The 19,666-nt window shown below is 41.9% G+C and overlaps 1 protein-coding gene across 3 annotated transcripts in view; it reads right to left on the bottom strand.

Moving 5' to 3' along the window:
• DCAF5 (DDB1 and CUL4 associated factor 5) overlaps nt 1–9,768 on the bottom strand; it is a 91,334-nt gene extending 81,566 nt beyond the window's left edge. The window contains exon 1 of one of the 3 annotated variants that reach the window (XM_040641732.1): nt 9,371–9,768. In XM_040641732.1, the coding sequence (XP_040497666.1) occupies nt 9,371–9,584 (214 nt within the window). In that variant the 5' untranslated portion in view covers nt 9,585–9,768. The remainder of the gene's footprint in view (nt 1–9,370) is intronic. The other 2 variants (XM_040641733.1, XM_040641731.1) reach the window with 2 other exon arrangements.
• Nucleotides 9,769–19,666: the final 9,898 nt, after the last annotated feature.

The raw sequence follows: 19,666 nt of genomic DNA, 5'->3' as shown, positions 1-19,666 counted from the left end.
CTGAAACTAGGACTTTAAGAATGAAAGGAGCACTAATAATTTTACTGGGACAATGGGGAAATTAGGATAGTCCCAAGTATCCCAGGTATAAAGGACCCCAGCCAACAGCCAGGTAGGCAGGGGACATACAGAGTTAGCTTATCAACCATGTGAGGTAATCTTACCTCACTGTTATCAAGAGGTAGGAGCCCAACAGAAGCAAAAGGGAAGATGGGAATCAGTCTTTCCACCAACATCTCTGCTACTAGGATCTGTTATAAACCTATCAATTTCCTCAGATGCCATTTTCTCATTGATTCCTACATGCTCCAGCCCTCCAGAATATAACTTCCATTTTAAAATTGGCCCTAATAAGAAAATAATACTCAGAGCACACGGACTTGACCTCTAATGCATATCAACTCTGCATCCTGAGAGGTACGTGATAGAATCTTGGGTATCAACACTGCAAAGTGCAATGAGTGAATAAGGTAGCAAGGAAAGTATGTCCGTAAGGTATGGGAAAAGCAGATAAAAAAAGTGACAAACTGCTGCTGTCAAGTCTTTCCCTGAATTCCTGACTTAGGATAACTGATGTGAAGAGCAAGTAGAATCTAACCCTCCTTGTTAACCCTAATCTGTGAATAACCTTGGAAAGGGAATGCCTTCTTTTTCACAGAAGCAGAGTGAAGTTGCTGGTGACAGAAGTAAATTTTATTTGCAAGAACACTATAGTTCAAACTCACTAAGGATTAAACAGGCTTATCATCTGGTCTAGGAGTCATATCTTCCTTTATGATATTGTGTCTGTGGCAAAGCACTTCCAAATGACTTACCAATGCTCTTTGGGCAAATTATCCTGTTACATTGTTTAAACCTTCTTCCAAAAAGCACTTTATCCTTATTCATCTATGTCCTTATGAGGAGACACCTATTTCTTTTGGCTGAAATCAGGCAAATGTACTCAATCAGCATGCTTTCAGCAGATATCAAACTCAAATTACAGGCTCAGAAAATAGTATGAGTCATGTATGTTGTTTGTACTTTGGTTGGGCTAAGGGAGAAGAGGAACTAAACTGGTAACCAGAATATACCCACTCCTAATTATACCTCACTAAAGCAGGTGAGTTTAACACAGTGTGAAGTTACATGGTTTATGTAAACAATTGTGGAACTCGCAAAGTGTAAGGAAGGAGACTTTAGATGACTGCCGAGACCAACATCCCGGTAAAGTGATTTCCAGCACCAAGAGAGATCTGCTGGAGGGGTGAGTGTAGTATCTATGACCAGAACTATGCTTATTGGCTCAAAGCCCACTGATCCATCCCCACAGCTACACCCCCTCCCTTCATTTACACAAAATGGGGGGGGGGAAGCAGTTATCAAAGTATCACAGTGATAGCAGCAAGAGAAGAGAATATAGGGGAAAAGTCAGATCCTACAAAATAGTCTAAAAATTTCAGAGCAGTCAGCAGCACATCTCAGCTGCTCCAGCAGACCCAGGCTGCGTACCCAGATCCACTGCAAACTACAGGAGCCTTGGAAGTCACTTAACTCCTCCACGCCAGTTTCTTCATATGTAAAATAAGGATAAATAGCACTAACCCTACCTTAGGAAAGGTTCTTGTAAGTATTAAATGTGGTCACTTATGTAAAATGTGCCTGACATAAGAAACACCCCCAAATGATACGTGGTAAATGAATAACATGCTCAAAAATTAGCTATTTTTATTGTTTAACATTTATCTTTGTGAACAGCAATGCCTCAGGTGAGGCATTCCTATTTAATTTGGTGGACCCTGGGGAGCACAGATTTTTTGAGGGATCAACAGAGGATGTGTGATCATGATAAGTTTTAGGAAGCTTCTGTTGGCAGCAGTGAATAATAAGTATTAAAGGTGAAAAGAACAGAAACTTGGGAAGCAGCTATTGGAACCAAATTTTCTACAAAGACCAAGGTAATAGACCACAGTAATCTTTTTTCATCCCTAGAATTATATTTCACTTCATTTTAACCAGAAACAATGAATTCCAATATCTATTCTTCCACCAGGGCCCTATCTGTTCTCTGCATTATAGAACCCTCAGCAGTCACTGATCAATGTCCTTTCTTGATTTTTTAGCACCTAGTTATGACAATTAAAACAAAACTTTCAAATGCCTAGGTCTTTCTAGACTATAGATAACACTGGCTATTTTCCAAGTGGCAAATAAGACATAAAAAGTGCTTAGCAGAGAGCCTGGCACACATTATAAGCTAAATAAATACTAAGAAAAAATAATTCTTGTAGTTATTATTAAGATTAAAGAGGCACACATAATATGTTTCCATTAAATATTTTTAATGAATAAATAAACATAAGATACCTGTGTGGAATAAGTTAACTTTATTTACAGCAAAACACAGAAATATAATTTATCATCTAAGAGGAGCACCTACATTGCACATGTGCTCAGAAATTGCTAATTTCTCAGCTTTCAATTTTTAAAAGAGATCCAGAAAAGGTGAATTACCCTATAAGAAAAGAGAAAGAAAAATATAAAAAGGCAACTTAGAACGTGCCTGGGAGCAACGGGCCCTACTTGGCTTGCTGACTGCCAAAGACTAGCAAGGTAGCTCTGGGCAAGTTATTTTTCTACTTTTCCACTTCCTTTTCCATAAAATGAAGATCCTTCCTTCTGTCTGACTCAATGAGGAAAAAAGAAGATACAAAAAAGACTAACTACTGCAGTATTTCCCAGGTTTCAGTCAATCTCGATCAACTTTTTTTTTTTTTAAAGATTTTATTTATTTGTTCGACAGAGAGACAGCCAGCAAGAGAGGGAACACAAGCAGGGGGAGTGGGAGAGGAAGAAGCAGGCTCCCAGCAGAGGAGCCCGATGTGGGGCTCGATCCCAGAACGCCGGGATCACGCCCTGAGCTGAAGGCAGACGCTTAACGACTGCGCCACTCAGGCGCCCCAATCTCGATCAACTTTTGATTTTTGCCATATCCATGTAACAAATTCAACATTATTTTTCTTTAAACTGACTTTTAAAAATTTTAACCTCACCTTAAACGATAAATTCATTAAAAATATTTTATACATGCTGGTTAACTTTTCCATATATAAAAATAAATGTACTATTAAAATTTAAAGATTTATTCAAAGATCACCTAAAATCAGCTTACATATCCACAGGCAAATAGTAACCTAACCCTTCTAACTTAAAATCAAAATTTTAAAGAAAACAGAGAATCAAGTAAAAAAGAAATGTAATTTCATATCCTCACAATAATCTAAGGTTAATCCTAACAGATTAATATTCAGTTCTCTACTTGTAAGAGACAATACGTATAATATGGGGCACCAAAAATTGAAAACAGAATCGATTCCTTCTTAACCTACGTAATCTTCATTTGAATTAGGATTTTAGTTCCTTTAATTTTAAAAGGCTTTAATTCTACTCTTGAGTATATAAATTCAGACTAAAACAATAAGAAAAGCAATTACTTCTTGAAACCATAAAAAAGAAAAAAATTAAAATCAAGTGCTATTTATTAACAAATGGAAGTGCTCTTCAACTGGCTCAATGCATAAGATAAATGCATCTACTTCTTAACTCAGGAGGCAGCACCTGTGTTTCAAGTTTTACTGGTCAATAAAGTTTCCCTGATCTAAGTGATTCCAAATGCACTTCACATCCAAATCTAACAATAATCAGTGAATGAGCACACACTTGTGGTCACCAGGATACATAACTGAGGGCTACTGCTCCTCTTAGGAACTCTTAGTATATCAAAAACACATTGGCGTAAGTTAAGTCAGTGGTGATCCTTTGAACAATACAGAACACAAAGACAACTTTTTGCTGTGCTAATAATGTCTAATAAGACTGGTGGTCATCAGTTCAACCTCACTAGCTTATTTTAAAGTAGAAGTGACAAACCTGGGCATAATTCTAAATCTGCCAATCTTTGACAGGTAACAATTAGCTGACTGAAGAACAAGAGGGAAAAATAAAATGTGCATCTATAAATATCCATGTTACCTTATCCTTATGACACGATATCTATAATTTATCATAGTAATGTCCTCCAAGGCCATCTCTATGAGCCTTCTTTCTTTCCCACTAAACCTCATAAGCAAGAGGATTATTTGCTGTTAAGTACTGCAAACCAGAGAAAAATCAGGGATCTATCAAAGTATCATAGAGCAGAGGGGAAATATTTTTTAAAGGGCCATGCACTGTTACAGATGATAAGTAAATGTTCCTAAAATGCAAGCTTGAGAGCATGGTTTATACCCGATTCATCATTTCTGTTCTAATTGCTTCTGCTTTATAAACTATGCACTCAAAAACTATTTGTTGAATTAATTAATAGACCAAAGGATAAAATTTAATACCTTCAGAGCAATGCATTATCAGTAAATAGAAAAGCCCAGAAGAAATACCAATAATTGATTCCCTAATCACCTTATTAAAATGTATGTACTATGAAAGCTTTTTCAAGTCACAAATCTGCCCTACCACTAGCCATATTTTTCCTGGTAAACTAACCACTGGACCAACAAATTCATTTCCAATTAAATACATGAGAAGTTCTAATGAGGTTAAGACTTTGTTCCACTGGCTAAAGACAAACACTTTGTAGATAACATTCTCTTAGATGAATTTATTTACAAAAAAACTGATTCCATAAAATTGATAGAACTAGTGATTGGGAAACAGAAAATGATCATGAATTAACAGGTTCAAATTGAGCATATGGTTATTATCACAGCTATTATTTGATGCTTAAAAATACGCTTTGATGACAATGCTGGGGTTAAGCTTATTTACAAAGCATTTTTAACAGTTCATCTCATTGAGAGCCTTCTCAATTTTTCACATTGTACTGTGCTATGTGCAAATAAATGTTAGATATTGGAAGTGTCAATCTCCTGAAAGCTTTTGGTGAGGTTCACGCTAAATAACAATACGAAGAGTTGCAGCAGTGGCAACCAGAGCAAAAGCAAAGGATAGGCCCTGGTGTTAAGAACTTTACAAGTGTTATTTCATGCAGTCCTCGCCACAATCCTGTGGGGGTATTACTGCTCTTATTATATAGCTGATGAAGTGGAGAGTGAGTGACTTAACAAAGGTAACCCAGTTAGCAAGTAGTTGATATTCACCCCCAGGCAGCCTGACCCCCGAATTCATGCTATTAATCTCTACCTAACTTATGATAATAAAGTCAGAGACCCATGTAAAATAGAAATAGGACTAGTTATCTCAGTTATAAATATTATGACCAAGTAAATATAGTTAAATGCTTCTCCCCATTCACAACTCCTATTAACTACACTTTTAAACAGTACAGTTACTGACCCTATTTGAAAAGCTTCTGAAGGTGCTTTTCCTACATTTACTCATAAGCATCAAGAAAGAGATCATAATCTCTCACTGAAACTCAAAACTTCATACTAATGGGCTATTAATCTGCTAGCTCTACAGGTTCTAATATCAATTAGTCTTAAATATCAATTTATATCAAATTGATTATATCATTTATCAAATTATATCAAATATCAAAAAATAATATTGTTAGATGTAACCAAAGACTTAAAGGGTAAACCCAGGATATCCCTGAAATACGTGTTCTAGCATACACTCCTTGATGTTGGTAGGATGTCTTAGGAGTAGTACTCCAACATACATTGTGCCTTCTTATTCCACATCGAAAAGTCACAAAACTATCCTGTCTGCCCCATTTGCACAGGTCTGTTACCAATACTGTAAGAACAAGTGTCAGCTAATAAGGATATCACAAGTTAAAAGTACCAAAGGGAGAGAAAACAAGCTCAACATTTTCTCTGAGAGACCTGGCATTCTATTCAACATACAACCTAAACTTTACCTAATGTAGTTCTCACAAGAGCCCTTTGGGTAAGTGCTGGTACATCACGAAACAGACCCAGAGAGGCTTAGCAACTTGACTACAAGGTCACACATTAAATGACATAGCAGTGATTTCAACCATGTGTATGCTAATACCACACTGCCTTACAGGATAGCATCAAAATGAACAATAAAGAAAAATACTTTTTAAGTTAAAGTATTTTAATGTTTTAAAATAAACAAAAAAATCCTCCCACTTGTTGCTGACAGTCTCACTGCCCAGCAGAACACCTTTTCTCCTTTCTGATTTTCTCTGGCTTAATCTTAACATCTGCTGGCCTCACTGAGCCCTGGAAAAGGGGCCAACTGTTAGAACAAAACAGCAATGATGTATCCTTAACAATTCTTATTTTATAAGGCCACAGGAATCATGCAAATATTTCTGCCTTAGGTCTAAATTAATTCTACCAAATAGTCATGTGTCAGTTACAAGAAATGTGAGCCTGCCCAGACATTAGGGAATGAAAATAGTGAACAAACTATGAATACACTATCTTTTTAATCACCACTTTCTGGGGCGCCTAGGTGGCTCAGTCGTTAAGCATCTGCCTTCGGCTTAGGGTGTGATCCTGGCGCTCTGGGATCAAGCCCCACATCGGGCTCCTCTGCTGGGAGCCTGCTTCTTCCTCTCCCACTCCCCCTGCTTGTGTTCCCTCTCTCGCTGGCTGTCTCTCTCTCTCTCTCTCAAATAAACAAAATCTTAAAAAAATAATAATAATCACCACTTTCTAAAGTCTTTAACCAATCCAGACAAGATACAAGAAAAACAACAAAATGCATAAAGGTAATCGCATTACCATCCCAGAGTCTGGCCTCCCACCACGTTATTGTGAAACATTAGGGACAGATAGCATTAACTTCAAACCCTAAGAGCCTCTCCCCTCAGGTATTGACTGCTAAAGAAGGACAATGATAGATAAGAGAAGATGTAAACCTGATACTTTAAATAGTTTTAAATTGGGGAAGATTATTGAAGGACTTCCCAGAACAATATTTAATTAGCTTTAACAAGTTAAGGTGTATTTATGACTCTTAAGAGCGGGCTTCCTTATCTGAAGCAAACAGGAGGAACTTTCTGTTCACATAAGTTGTACTGATAATGGAAAGTGAATAGCTAAAAAGGCTTTTAACCAAAAGTGTACATTCAGGAAATCAGTAAGAAAAGCTAAGTGTATCTGAGCTAAACTTGGGGGGGGGGGTGTCCTTATGCATGGACTGGGAACAAGGACAGGAGTACATAAAAAGGAAACAGGAAGGACTGAGCTAGAGGAAGTGTGATGGGAAGGAGGAGGAGTAAGGAGCAAAGAAGACTGAAACCCAGAAAGTAACGATGGAGATGGGCAACTCAGGCCTAGAAAAATAAGGAAATAAATGCCTAAAACCAGGAGGTTTGCCAGAGCCTGCCCTGTGGAAAGGCCTCTCCTCTTCTACAGACCACAATTAAGATAAATTAACTGGCCAAGACTAGAGAAAATGGGGTTCATTTGAGACATAAAGGAAGGTCCTGCACAAGGGTAACTTATTGAGAATGGAGGCAACATTGTAGTATTTTTTAAAAAGTGTTAACTTAAAATGGGCGAATTGTATGGCATGTGAATTATATCTTAATAAATCTGTTATTTTTAAAAAAGTGTTAAGCTGGGAAATGTATGACTGTACTCACGATTTAATTACCATGATTAGTTCAGCCTATAAAAGAGTAGCCCCCCTCAAATTCCCTCACCCAGTAGAGAGAATTTCCTTGTGTCTGGGGACATCTCTGTTGGAAAACATCAGTCTGGAAAGGAGACTACAGTATAATGAATACAGAAGAAAAAAACGGTGAGCTCTCTAAAGAGATCTTCCCCATTTCTGCCCTTGGAATTTTTGGCAGTGTTGGGGAAGGAAGCTTTTGTTTGGGGTATGCCTTGAAGTAGAATATCGGGTTTCTTCAGGGTATGATCTAGGGCCAAAATCTACCTAGTCAAAGAGAAAACGATCTCGGGTGGAAAAGTCAAGTCAGTTCTGGAGAAACCCCAGAAGGTTTATCGTGAAATGATCACACAAGTCTTATCTCTGCTACCCCTAAATTGGACTGTACGCCCGTGCCACTTCCGACTGTTACTCGCGAAGAAAACGGATGCTTTGCCGTGATCCCAGAAGTTTCTGGCCAGCTGCCCACTGACGTAAATTAGAAAACCGTTCGGGGACCGGCCTGGGTGAAGCTAAGCGCCACGTCCAGCGCAGGGCTCCCTCCGGCTTCCTCCCTCTCAATGCAGGAAAACGGACGGAGCAGGGTAGGCGGCGAGCGGGAACGCCAGATCAGCCGTCTTCGCCCTCCGCCCCTTCGCCCGCTTTCGGGGAGCCGCCCCCAGCGGACCCCATCCCACTCGCCCGCCTGGGGCCCGAGACCCCCGGGAGGAGGGCGGCGGCGGAGAGCGCCCCCACGGGCAGCAGGAGCACCTCCCCCGGGGCAGCTGTCGCCGCGGCCCGCCCGGCCCGGGCCTCCCCGGGAGCAATAGGCTATCGATTCAGCTGCCTGTCGCTAGGAGCCCCGGGAGAGCGAGGCCTACACCGCCCGGCCGGAGCCCCGGCCTCGATTTCGCCACTTTCCCCACACCAGAGGGGGAGCCCGGGGGCAGCCGAGCCCAGCTGGGCGGGAGGGAGGAGGAGCGGAGACCACCTGCAACCGCAGCGGCCGGCAAAGGGGGTGCGGGCGCGGGGCTGCAGCCAACAAGTCTCCGGGGGTCGCTCACCCACCACACCCCGCCTCACAAGTTGCGCATTCAAGTTCAGGCCGGTGCCCCTTAGCCTCCAGAGCCTTCCGCACTGCCCACACCGTAAGAAAAACACGACGCGGAAGAGGCCACTACAGCGAAGGGAGATGGAGCCGGGCCCCTGAGGGCGCCGACGGGGGCGGCCAACAGCGACCCGCCCGGCTCCTCTCCTCGCTCACCCAGCCAGCCCCCCGAGTCGCGGCCCCCGACCCCTCGGCGCCCGGCCCTGTCACCGCCCGGCCCCCAGCCCCAAGGCCCCTGCTCCCGGACGCCGGCGCCAGGGACTCGAGCTCCCCCTGGCCTCCGGCGCGCCTCGGCCTCCTCCCCCTCCGAATCCCCAAAATGCCCCCCGCACCTTTTAAAGTACACGGAGGAAGAGTTTCCCATCAAACTTTGTCAGGCGGTAATCTCGCCCCCCCCTCCCCAACCCACACCTCCAGAGCAGTCATCAGGAGAGATCACTTTGCACTTGGGGGTAAAGCGAATTAAGGACCTGTCAACCATTTTAGGTCTTTTTTTACAGAAGACATCCTCTCCTTCCCCTCCCTCCCCCTGCAAGGGTTTGAATTTGACACCAAACCTTCCCACCGCAGAAGGGGGGTTGAGGAGGGAGGGGGTGGGGGCGGAGGGCAGAAGGAGGGTGGCGAGGGAGAGCGAAAGGGGAGGTTGGAAGGGGGCCGGGAGGCGCGGGGCGGGGAAGGGGGTTGATTTACCTGAGACCAGCCACTGGCCTCCATTGTTGGAGAATTCAATGGCATTGACACAGCCGAAGTGGCCGAGGAGGTCCTTCTTGTAGAGGTTTCTGCAGCCCCGCAGGCGTCTCCTCTGAAAGTCCTGAGTGAGCAGGGGGTCCCCATGCAAGCCCCGCTGGGACAAGAAGCCCACCACTGACCTCATGCTGCCCCCCAGGCCAGCTCTCCTCTTCATGCTGGAACCGCCGCCGCCGCCGCTCGCGCCGCCGCCCCTCCCTCGGCCTCACGCGCGGCCGCCGCTCTCCCCCCACCCAGCCCTCCCCCCGCGCTGCGATCCGGATGGTTCTTTAACCAGCCATGGCAGACGGAGCGAGGTGTGCAGACACTCGGTGGCGTTCGCGGCTTCCTGAGGGTCCCCTCCCTCCCTTTCCCCCCTAAGGCTCCTCCCTCTCCTTCTCCGCCTCCTCCAGCAGCTGATCCTCAGCTGCGGCCGCGCTTCCGCGACGCGCGGCCCTTCCGCCGGCCGCCGGTGCCGGGAGAACGCGGGCGGCGGCTGCCCCTCCCCCGCCGCGGGCTCCTGGCCGGAAGAACGCGGGCGGCTGGCCTGGAGACCGCGGGCGGCGGCGCGGCTTTCCCGCCCTAGCTCCTCCCGGCGCTGCGCCCACTGAGCGCCACACTCTGTGAAGTTGAGGGCGCGTAACAATCGGAGCGGTAGCGGGGCTGCGGGCTCGCCTTCCTGCCCCGGCGGCCGGAGGTCCTTAGCCGCCGGCGGGCTCGGCGGCAGGGCGAGGTGGGCTCCTCGCTCTTTTTTTCGGTGGGGACAATGCAGCCCGGGGTGGCAAGAGGGGTGGAGGACGGGCTTTGGTCGCCCTCCCTCGGTTCGTCTCCTCCTGGGGCCGCCCGAGCCCTGTCCAAAGGAAGGGAACCAGGAGTTAGGGCTGGACACGGGGTAAGGCCGCTTGGGGGTTTTGTGAGTACACCGTCCCTCCCCCACCAAGTAAAATTTTAATACTACCCCCCCCCCCCGTCCCCGGTTCAGTACTCCTTTAATACAGCCATTCAGTAAAAAGGCTAAACTGTTTCGTCTGGTAGATAATAAGAGTGGTATATGGGCAGGGGGCGGGGGGATCTTAGTAAGTAGGACGAAAATTGCCCAAACTGAGTTGAGAAGGCTCTGAGAAACAAAGTACTTCTGTCCATTAGTTCCAGGTACATTGGCAAGACCAAGAAGCTTTATCCGAAAATAACAATTTACGTTATTTAATTGGGTGCAGTGAGCTCCTCTTCAAGGTCTTGAGTGGGAGCTCTGAGGCTGTACAGCTGTTAACCAGCAGCTGCGTTCCAGGCCAGAAGCAGCTGCACTTAAGCGGGCGGGGAGCCTCCGTGTTGACCCCAGTGAGGAGACTGGGTGTTAAGTGCTTTGGAATTCTACCAGATACAGTAAAAGTCCCCCCCGTCAGTGTACTGTATTTTTCCTAGAAGCTATCCTCTGTCACTGAAATAAACCAAGGTAAGCTACTAACATAGGCAGGTGTCAGTTTCGCCCTTTCAATTTAGCGGGAGTTCCATCCTCTGTATCCGAGGTAGCACATGGGCAGTTGAGTATACACCTATGAAACGGGGACTGAACATGGAAAAGGACACCCATCAGGCAAAATCACCTACTTCTACTTTTTGCAATAAGGCTATTTATACCGATAACATATGCAAGCGTTTAAAAGTCAACATTATAACAAATGTTGCTGAACTTAAATATTCACCAAATTTCAGAAATTATGGTTTTATTGGGCTATTATTTTCCTAAACAGGGAAGCGTGTAGTGCTGTCTTTTTAAAAAGTTTTGTTCTCAGGATGCTTCATAGTGTTTATTCATTATAATAGCCTCATAAAGATCAGTAGTAGTATATCAGCTTGATGAATGATTTTTTTAGCACCCAACATCTTTTTTTTTTTTTAAGATTTTATTTATTTATTTTAGAGAGAGAGACAGCATGAGCGGGAGGGGCAGACGAAGAGGGAGAAAGAGAATCTCAAGCAGACTGCATGGTGCCGGAGGCAGGGCTGGATCCCAGGACCCTGAGATCATAACCTGAGCTGAAGCCACCCAGGTGCCCCCCAACATCTTTTCTTCATAGCAATATAATGCGTAATTAAACATGTGTTTTTGTGATTTTACCAAAGTGTCCCCGACTCTACTGTAAAGTCTCTGAAAGAAGGGATCATGTCTTTCTGCTTACTGGGTATATGTCCAGAGCCAGTATATGCTGGCACACAGGGGCCACTTGAATATTTGTTGAATATTTGAATGATCTTAGGGAGTAGGGAAGAATTTGGAAGGGAAGGTAATGACTTCTGTTATGGAAGGATTGAGTTTGAGGTATTTGTGCTTCATTCCAGTGGAGGTGATTTCAAGGCCAGTTTCCCATCTCACTGTTCCTTTGCTTGAGGTACTCAATCCACATATTCAAAAACAGGAGTCATCTGGCACCTTCTAGATTAACGAGACATCATTGATACCTACCTTATTTGCTTGGGATGGAAGAGATGGACACAGTAATGATGTGGTTGAAGTGGCCTTTACTGTGGCAATATATGACACACTCTCAAGCTCTCCCCTCTTTAAACATATATCTTTTCTCCACAACTTTAAATGTGACTTGCTTTTCCCCAATCCCTGGAATAACTGTCCCATTTACCGCAGCCTAAAAATAGACCAGGATCTGATCACAAGCCAGCCCAATTCTAGGACTTTGCTAGAAACTTCCTTAACTGTTCAGTGACCAACCAGAACAGAAATGTAGGACCACTCAGTCTATTTATCTCCTACCGCTAGGCTGGGCAGCTTTTTGTAAGGAGAATGCATAAAATCTCTCTCTCCCTTGTCCCATAATTGGGGTTGCCAGATGAAATGCAGGATGCGCACTTCAGTATGAATTCCAGATCAACAGTAATTTTTTAGCATATGTATTTTCTGCACAACATTCAGAATATACTTATACTAAAGTAATTATTCATTGTTTATCTGAAATTCAAATTGGAGCATCCTATATCTTTTGCTAAGGCTGGCAACCCTACCTATAATATAATATAATCCAGCTTCAAAAGATCAAACCCCATGATACCTATTTGCTTTTATTACAAATCGAACATAGTTTCTTGTGTCATTTATTGCAAACTAATAATATTGTACATAACTATATAACATTTAATCAACTTCAGTGATCATATGAGCTTGGGCTTTCTGATATAGGCATTTATAGTGAAAAGTCCAGGACACTTAGCTTAAAAATAGCAAACGAAATTGGACTATTGAGTAATCTCTCCACTGCATAGAATGTACACGGGGAAAGGAAAAAGACTGAAACATTCATGTTTTTCTTACCTAGGCCCAGAAACTCCTACATAATAACACCATTTTGAATTTCATTCTGGAAAAACACTGTTTTGAAAACTCATTCTGGAAAAAACAAGATATGGAAATTACTTAGCATGCGAACCCTTACTCCTTGCTCTGCCATGGGGTGAACACTGATCAAACACAGAGTTCCCAGAAATTCATTTGTTCTTTGGCTTCTATTTTGTTTGGCCCTAATATCACCGAAGGAAGAGTAAAAAAATCTTTAAAAACTGACTACATGCTAAGGAAATGCTCAAACATTAGAAATTATTTATTTAAAAAACAAACCTAAGAAAATACTAAGCCTCTTCTCACATATTTACTAAATTTTAGCTTATTAAGAGCTACACATGGACACTAACATCCTCAGAAGCATTTCATTTAAAAACATTTTCAACTCCAAAATAAACTGCTACTCATAGATAAGAGATATTAATTCAGACAAAGATCAATGCCCTAACTATACATGTAATTCAGCTGTCATTTAAATTTTAAAGGATGTTATTTACTGGTCATTTCAAATAGATAGCAGTCAATTTTAATTTTGAAAAAAAAAAATCTGAAATACAAATTTAACAAGATCTATAGGATCAGATATTTTTATAGCTTTAGGTCTTACATTTAGGTCTATGATCCATTTTAAGTTTGTTTGTTTATTTATTTGTGTGTGTGTGTGTGTGTGTGAGAGAGAGAGAGAGAGAGAGAGAGAGAGAGCTGGGGCAGGGACAGAAGGAGAAAGAGAATCCTCAAGCAAATTCCCCACTGAACAGGGAGCCTGACACGGGGCTCGATCCCAGACCCTGAGATCATGACCTGAACTGAAGTCAGCTGCTTAACCAACTGAGCGACCCAGGTATCCTAAGTTAACTTTCGTATATAGTGTGAGGTAGGGGTCTAACATTATTCTTTTGCATGTGGAGATCCAGTTGTCTAAGCACCATTTTTTAAAAAAGACTGTTCCTTCCCCATTGAATTGCTAGTAAATAGAAATGCAATTGATTTTTTATATTGACCTTATATCCTGCAAGCTTGCTTAACCAATTTATTAGCTCTAATAGTTTGTGTCTCTCAAATTTTCTATATACAAGATCATGTCATAGACTCATAGAAATAGTTTTAATTCTTCCTTTTTAATCCAGATGCCTTTTATTTCTTTTTCTTTTATTTCCAGCCGCGGCGGGAACCTTCGGTACAATGTTGAATAGAAGTAGTAAGAGTGGACATCTTGTCTTGTATCTGATATCAGGAGGAAGCTTTTAGTCTTTTAGTCACTACTAAATGGTATGTTAGCTGTGGGTTTTATGTGATTGTGATTCCCTTATCAGGTTGCAGGAGTTCCTTTCTATTCCAAGTTGTAGAATGTTTTTATATGAAAGGGTGTTAGATTTTGTCAAATATTTTTTCTTTGTCTATTGAGATGATCATATGGTTTCCTCCTTTGCTATATTATGTTGATTATTTTGTTAAATCAATCTTTCATTCCTAGATAAATCCTATTTGGGCATGGTATTTAATCCTTTTTATATGTGGCTGGATTCACTTTGCTAGCATTTTGTTGAGGATTTTTGTGACATAGGGTTGTCTTTAGTTTTCTTATGATATCTTTGTCTGGTTTGGGGATCAGGGAAATACTGGCCTCATAGAATGAGTTGGGAAGTCCATCTTCTATTTTTTGGAAGAGTTTGTGAAGGATTAGAATTAATTCTTTTTTAAATATTTGGTAGTGGGCCACCTGGCTGGCTTAGTCAGTAGAGCGTGTGACTCTTGCTCTCGGGGTCATGAGTTCAAGCTTCATATTGGGGGTAGAGTTTACTTTAAAAATAAGTAAATAGGGGTGCCTGGGTGGCTCAGTCGGTTAAGTGGCTGCCTTTGGCTCAGGTCATGATCTCAGGGTCCTGGGATTGAGCCAGGCTTCTGGCTTCCTGCTCGGCAGGGAGCCTGCTTCTCTCTCTCCTCTCTTTCTCTCTCTCTCTCTCTCAAATAAATAAATTAAGAATCTTAAAAAAAAAAAAAACCTCCTATTTGAAAATAATAAAAGGTAAACAAATAAACCTATTTAAAAACAATTTTTTAAAAATAAACATTTGGTAGAATTCACTGGAGATGTTGCCTGGCCTGGGCTTTTCTTTACGGGAAGATTTTGATTACTGATTTAATCTCTTTACTTGTTATAGTTCTATTCAGATTTTCTGTTTCTTCTTGATTCAGTTTTGGTAGTTTGTGTGCTTCGAGGAATTCATCTAGGTTATTTAATTTGTTGGCATTTTGATAGTATTCCCTTATAATTCTTCTTCTTTCTTCAGATTTGGTAATAATATCACCTCTTTCATTCTCGATTTTAGTAATTTAAGTCTTCCATCTTTTTTCTTCTTGGTCTAGCTAAAGATTTGTCAATTTTGTTGATATTTTCACAGAACCAACTTTTGGTTTTGTTTATTCTATTTTTTGTTGTTGTTGTTTCTCTATTTCATTTATTTCTGCTGTAGTCTTTATAATTTCCTTCCTACTGCTTGCTTGGTGTTTAATCTTCTTTTTCTAATTTTTTAAGTTGAAAGGATTGTTACTGATTTGAGATCTTTATTTTTTTTTAAGATTTTATTTACTTATTTGACACAGAGAGAGAGCACAGTCAGGGGGAGCAGCAGGCAGAGGGAGAGGGAGAAGCAGTTTCACTGAGCAGGGAGCCTGATGCGGAGCTCGATCCCAGGACCCTGGGATCATGACCTGGGCCGAAGGCAGATGCTTAACCACTGAGCCACCCAGGTACCCCGAGATCTTTATTTTTAATGTAGATGTTTAGAGCTATTCGTTTCTATTTAAGCACTGTTTTAACTGCATCCTATAAATTTTTTGTATGTTGTGTGTTTTCATTCATCTCAAAGTGTTTTCTAATTTCCCTTTTAATTTCTTCCATGAATCATTGGTTATTTAAGAGTGTATAGTTTCCACACATTTGCAAATTTCCCAAATTTCCTTCTGTTCATTGATTTCTAACTTTTTTTGAAGGGGTGCATTTTTTATAGGTCTTGAAGTGAGTTCCCAGGCTGTGTGGTAATTGAATTCAGTAAAGTCAGAATATTAGTTGTTACTAGAATTTTCAAATCATATTCCAACTTACTTTCCAAATCTTTGATTCAAGTTTGCCGTGCATAATTCTTCATGATGAATGAAATCTAGTTTGAAATAAACTTTATGGAATGAAAGTGGACAGAAATTCTCAATGGCCAGGATTATTCATTTGGTATTTATTCAGTGACATTTTCTGTGCTATTCTATACCAACCATCTGGGTTTTGTGTATTTGAAGTTGTCTTGACAAAATCATCATGACCCAGCTGCTTTTACTTATTTTTGATTTCAGGCTTGCACATGAATGGTGAGTGGCATGAGAAGCTGTTAACACTTATTACTTATAGCACCAGGTATCAAGCCATATAACCAAGGTATCTTTTCCAGAGATGGTCCCACGAATTTATAATGTTTTATGAGCTCTTTAGTGTGTCAAATACCATTTAGAAAATAAAATTGGGGGGCGCCTGGGTGGCACAGCGGTTGAGCGTCTGCCTTCGGCTCAGGGCGTGATCCCGGCGTTATGGGATCGAGCCCCACATCAGGCTCCTCTGCTATGAGCCTGCTTCTTCCTCTCCCAGTCCCCCTGCTTGTGTTCCCTCTCTTGCTGGCTGTCTCTATCTCTGTCGAATAAATAAATAAAATCTTTAAAAAAAAAAAAAAGAAAAAATTGGGCAATTCCTTTTCCCCAAAGTAAAATACGCTCAAGGAGAAGCCAGAAGATTCTCTGGCACAGAAGTCAGATTGGAATTGTCTTTATGGGTTCAATGATAACGAAGGACAGGCTGCTGGAAGATGAACTGACCACAGCACGTGTTAATAAACTTGTTCCCCTTCCTTCTGAATGAGCTGCATGAACTCATAATATAAATATAATTAACATTCTTGACTAGAGATTCCATTTAAGTTGGAGCTGGTGATATACTGGTTATATACTGGAACTGGTTATTGACGAGCTGCTGGAAGATACTTACCTTTCAAATTACAAAATGATAAAAACTTACGGGGTCTCAGAAATCGCTTGGTCAAATCCCTTCACCATTCATGGTTTGTCTTGGTCACCACTGAATCTATAACATGAAGAAGAGTTCCTGACTTACTTGTTGTCAGGTGAAGGAATCTCCCTGAAATGCCCCTATTCAGGACTCTCTCTTTTCTCTTTCATGTCAGGTCCAGATTCCTTTATCTGCCTGTCAAGTCCCTCCATGATTTATCTCCACCATATCTATAATGAGATTCCCTGTTACTCCTCATCACATACCCACCAGGTAGGCTGGTAGCCACTTCTTCCCTATGTACCTCTGTGTATTCTCCACAATATTCTACATATTTTAAGGTCCACTTCATCTATCCAAATCCTATACCTCCATGAACCCCTTCTCTGGCAAATAACTTACATACATTTCTTTTAGCTTTATAACAGTCCTGTGCGGTTGGACATGAATTCATCATTCATTCATTCATTCATTCATTCATTCAAGGAATGTTTATTGAGCACCCACTGTGTGCCACTGCCATAAGTAGGCATAAATGATATAATAGCAAAAAAGAAGACCCTGACCAATGTTTCTAGTACTTACAGGACAGAGACGGATGTTAATCAAATAATCATGCAGTAAATGTAAAATTACAACAATACTAACAATTGCTAACATTTATTGGACATTAATCATGTGACTGGCACTGTTCTGAGTCTTTTACAGATATGAACTCATTTAATATTCTCAACCACCCTATGAAGAAAGTACTATTGTTCCATTTTGCACAAAAGAAAAATAACAGTTGTGGTACATGAAAATATGTGATGCCTCAGTTTTCACATACGTTCAATGGAGTTGTTATGATAAATAAATTCTTATGGGTAGAGCCCTTAGATCAGTGTCCGGTGAGAGATTAAAAGAAGGAATCCTTTCAAAGACATTAAAGAGAACTGTGATCTGAAGGACAGGTCGTTGTGGATGAGGCCAAGCAGATGGTTGGGGGTGGTGCTCCAAGCAAAGCACATGCAAAGGGTCTGTGGGCAGAGAAACCTAGAAGGCCCACGTGGCCGAAGGTGGGACGGGGACACTGTATCGGGTGAGGGTGCAGTTAGACTACTGCTACATTCTGCAGGGACCTGGCCCTATTAAAGATTTCAGTCTTTACCTAAGGTCACTGGAGGGTTTTTAACAGGGGCCTTATACAATCAAACATGCATTTTAAGGGCACGTGGCTGGCTCAGTCAGTAGAGCATGCAACTCTTGATCTCAGGATTGTGAGTTCGAGCCCCATGTTGGGTGTGGAGCTTACTTTAAAAAACAAAAACAAAAACAAAATGCATTTTATAAGATTATTTTGGCTATTATAAGAAGATAGGATTGGAAGTGGCTGGGAGTGGTTTGAAGTAGAGGATTAGGAAGTTTTACAGTAATAAGGGGAGAGAAGGTGGCAGCTTAGACAAGGGTACTGAACGTGGAGTTGGAAAGAAGTAGGTGGATTTAATATAAAAAGATAGAATCTGGTGATGGATTTGAGAGAGTGGGGAATGACGGGACAAGACATCAGGAAACACGTAGGCTTTTTACTTGTATGTCCACTGAAATAGAACCCCTGGAAAACACTATGTTTTGAGGAGAGACAATGAGATCAGTTATATGCATATTGAATTTGAGGTGCCGCTGAGGCTTCCAAGAAGAATTGACAGTAGGCTGAGCTCAGATACGTGATCAAAGCTGGAGTCATTGAAATGGAGGTGGTGGTAAGGTCTTAGGCGTGGACAAGAATATTCAGAAGTATCAAGTGGGAAGAAGAGGGGTGCCTGGGTGGCTCAGTTAAGTGTCTGCTTTCGGCTCAGATCATGATCTCGGGGTCCTGGGATCAAGCCCCACATCAGGCTCCTTGCTTAGCGGGAAGCCTGCTTCTCCCTCTCCCTCTGCTTGCCACTCCCCCTGCCCGTGCTCTCTTGTGCACACTCTCTTTCTCTCTCTGTCAAATAAATATATAAAATATGTAAAAATAATGGTTTAAAAAAATTTTTTTTAGGTGGGAAGAAGAGAGAAGAAGGCCGAAGGCCTAACATTGAGATGTTTGGGTTTAATGCTTGAGTAAGGGAGGATATATTTACAAGGAGTCGGAATAGCCACAAGTATAAGAAAAAAATTAGAGTAATATTGTTATGGAAACTGGGACAAGAGAGCATTTCAAGGAGAGAGTGGTCAATTGTGTCAATTGTTGCTGAAACATCAACAAGATGATTAAAAAATGTTAGATTTGTTGACATCGGTGTTTCACTGGAGAGACACCCATGACCTCAATCAGAGCTCCTTCAGGGGAAGATGGACTGAACAGTGAGTGAAGGGAAAAAAATGGAGGCAGTCAGATGAGCTGCTGGAAGGGAACTTAGGGTTCAGGAAGGGTTTTGTCTGTTTTTAATTTAAAAAAAGTTGAAAATGTTTAAAAGCCATTGAGAAGGACGCTATTCAGAGGAAAAAATTGAAAAAGATACACAGATGAAGCCAGACTGTGCACTCTACAGTCGACAAGGCAGGGCAGAAGAGATACAAAGGACAAGAAAAGAATTTGGCCTTAGTTAGAAGGAGGACAGCTCCTCCATCCTCCATTAAAATAGGAGAGAAGGAAGACAGGTTGGGTACAGGTGAAGGTAGGATTATATGTTTGGTAGGAAGAAGAGTGCCCATGGGATAGTTTCTACTTTTTTTCTGTCAAGGAAGGCAAGGTCATCTATTGAGAGTATAGGGCAAGAAGGGGGGAACCAAAGTTTGATGAGAGAGGGAATGATCGAGTTAACAGAAAATTGGAGAATGGGATGACCCAACCTAAGTGATGTTTAGGGCTCATTTGGAAATTCTCTGG

This window comes from Ursus maritimus, unplaced genomic scaffold (assembly GCF_017311325.1).
Source record: "Ursus maritimus isolate PB19 unplaced genomic scaffold, ASM1731132v1 scaffold_25, whole genome shotgun sequence".
In the NCBI taxonomy this organism is placed as follows: domain Eukaryota; kingdom Metazoa; phylum Chordata; class Mammalia; order Carnivora; family Ursidae; genus Ursus; species Ursus maritimus.
This window is presented reverse-complemented; position numbering and strand designations above follow the sequence as displayed.